Source organism: Protobothrops mucrosquamatus, unplaced genomic scaffold (assembly GCF_001527695.2).
Source record: "Protobothrops mucrosquamatus isolate PMUCROS unplaced genomic scaffold, P.Mucros_1.0 scaffold142, whole genome shotgun sequence".
Lineage (NCBI taxonomy): Eukaryota > Metazoa > Chordata > Lepidosauria > Squamata > Viperidae > Protobothrops > Protobothrops mucrosquamatus.
The window spans coordinates 709,750-712,233 of record NW_015386508.1 but is presented as its reverse complement, the minus strand read 5'-3'; the positions used below and the strand labels follow the sequence as shown (position 1 = coordinate 712,233).

At 37.2% G+C, this 2,484-nt stretch overlaps 1 protein-coding gene across 1 annotated transcript in view; it reads left to right on the top strand.

Moving 5' to 3' along the window:
- SLC44A5 (solute carrier family 44 member 5) overlaps positions 1 to 2,484 on the top strand; it is a 43,097-nt gene that overhangs the window by 35,260 nt on the left and 5,353 nt on the right. The window contains exons 14-16 of the mRNA XM_015813216.2: positions 299 to 393; positions 755 to 858; positions 1,107 to 1,180. Of these exons, the coding sequence (XP_015668702.2) occupies positions 299 to 393; positions 755 to 858; positions 1,107 to 1,180 (273 nt within the window). The remainder of the gene's footprint in view (positions 1 to 298; positions 394 to 754; positions 859 to 1,106; positions 1,181 to 2,484) is intronic.

The following is a 2,484-nucleotide window of genomic DNA, read 5'->3' as shown; positions in this document are numbered from 1 at the left end:
ATTTATTATTTAAATTTATATACCGCCCTATCTCCCTTACGGGACTCAGGGCGGTGAACAGGCAATAATAAAAATCACAATAAATATTGAATAAAAAGCCTGCTCTAAAATACCCCATATAAAACCCCTAGCAAAGCCCAATCAAAACTACGCCAGGCCGGCCGCATGGAATAGATGGGTTTTCAAGGCTCGGCGGAAGTAGAATTGTTATCCATATTAACCCTTTTTGTAACTGTACAATGTGTAGTAACACACTTCTTCTTGAAGAATAACATTTGATTTTTTTTTCCCCCTTTAGGTATCATACAGGTTCTTTAGCGTTTGGCTCCTTAATTCTTGCAGTGGTTCAAGTAATTAGAGTAATCCTGGAATATCTTGATCACAAACTTAAGGGTGAGTTTCATGGAATAAGACTTTGCTTTTTCAGATTGTGAACACTAGTATGCCTCCTCATTCATAAGAAACAGAAACAGGAAGCATTTATACTCATAAGGGGCCTAAACCATGATTGGCTTATATATCTTTCTCCAGTGTTTCCATGCAAGGGACTTTGGGAAATTGTGCTTTACAGCAAGCCATAATTGGGAAGATTCTGCTTCCCAAGTTTGTTTAAGCAATGGGACAAAATATTTAAAGCTTTATTGAACCCTTGGTATTTTTCATCTCCAATTCTCATGCACAGTATAAAATCTTCTACATGGCATCATCCTGGCATTTTGTAATTGTTAAGAAATGTTTTCTCTCTTTCATGCAGGCTCACAAAATGCATTTGCTAAGTTCTTGCTTTGCTGCCTCAAATGCTGTTTTTGGTGCTTGGAAAAATTCCTTAAATTTATAAACAGGAATGCTTACATCATGGTATGTTTTCTTTTTCACTCTCTCCTTTTCCAGTACACTTCTAGCCAAAGTCTAGCAAACTATAATTGGTGTGGCAAATCCAGTTTTCCAATTTTTTAATATAATGGTTTAAACCCTAGTATTTAAACTATTTCTGGATTGAAATGTTTATATATATTTTTCTGCCTACTAAAAGATACTTTAATATCTAGTCCATAGTAGATGTAAGACGACTTTAATATATGTTAACAGCTATTACTATTCTGCAGATTGCAATCTATGGTAAAAACTTCTGCACCTCAGCAAGAGATGCGTTCTTTCTCCTCATGAGAAATGTGGTGAGGTAAGGATGCATAATCCCATAATGCTCCATATATTTGCCCTCACTAAAAATGTGCTTGGTTAATTTTTAAATATTCATATTATTTCCATTTGTCTAAGACTGATGTCCTCTAGATATTTTGAGCCATTAATTCCAGGATGCTGTCCTGTCCATAAATTCCTGGGGTTGCATAAGCAATGCTTCTGGAGAATTCCAGTTTGGGAACAGGTCACATTTAAAGGCTAGATCACATTTTTAATTGTTTCACACAATTGCGGAGATAGAAACTTTAAAGCATGGACTAATGCTGCGAACAAGTTTGTTCTACATTCATAAAGAATATAGTTAATACCCCTAGCATATGTTTATTTGAGTTAATTTGAAAAATGTTATATTTATTTTATTTAAGTGTACACGCCATCCATCTCACATCAAGTGAATATTAATAAAAGCATTAAACCAAGACGTTTTCAGTTTTTACCTTCTTGGGCAGTTTTGCTATCAATAGAACATTGCCATGGGGTGGAGGTTTCTGTAACAGGTAGAAGAAGAAAGGTAGAGACAGAATGAACAAATAAACGTATGGTATTCCCAGATCAAGAGTTTTGTACTAAGAATTTCCAACAGGATAAAGAATGCAAACATAAAACAGGTCTCATCAGCACAGCTTCCCATTTGATCTGGGACATGGTTTAATGGTGTAGAGAGCTATATTCAGCTTCTAGCCGCTCTAAATACAGGTAGTGCTCAACTTACCACAGTTCATTTAGTGACCATTCAAAGTTACAATGGCACTGAAAAATGTGACTTAGGACCATTTTTCAAAGTTACGGCCTTTGCAGCATCCCCATGGACCCTTGGCAACTGGTTCATATTTACGAGGGTTGCAGTGTTATGACCTTCTGACAAGCAAAGTCAATAGGGAAGCCAGATTCATTTAACAACGGTGTTACTAACTTAATGACTGCAGTGAGTCACTTAGCAATGGTGGCAAGAAAGGTCATAAAATGAGGCAAAACTCACTTGACAAATGTCTCACTTAGCAACAGAAAGTTTGGGCTCAATTGTGATCATAAGTCAAGGGCCATCTGTACAGTTCTTCTCCACTTCTAGCTTTATTCATGGAAGTCCAAAAGAATACAGAGGAAAACTATATGCTCAGTCCTGTCCATTGCCTGGTGCAGGCATGTCCAATTCACATACCTTGGGCTGTGTGCAGCCCTGGATAGCTAGTATTGCGGCCCCCATAGATTGTAAACTTTTAGCATTATTCTCTCTCTCTCTCTCTCTCTCTCTCTCTCTCTCTCTCTCTCTCTCTCTCTCTC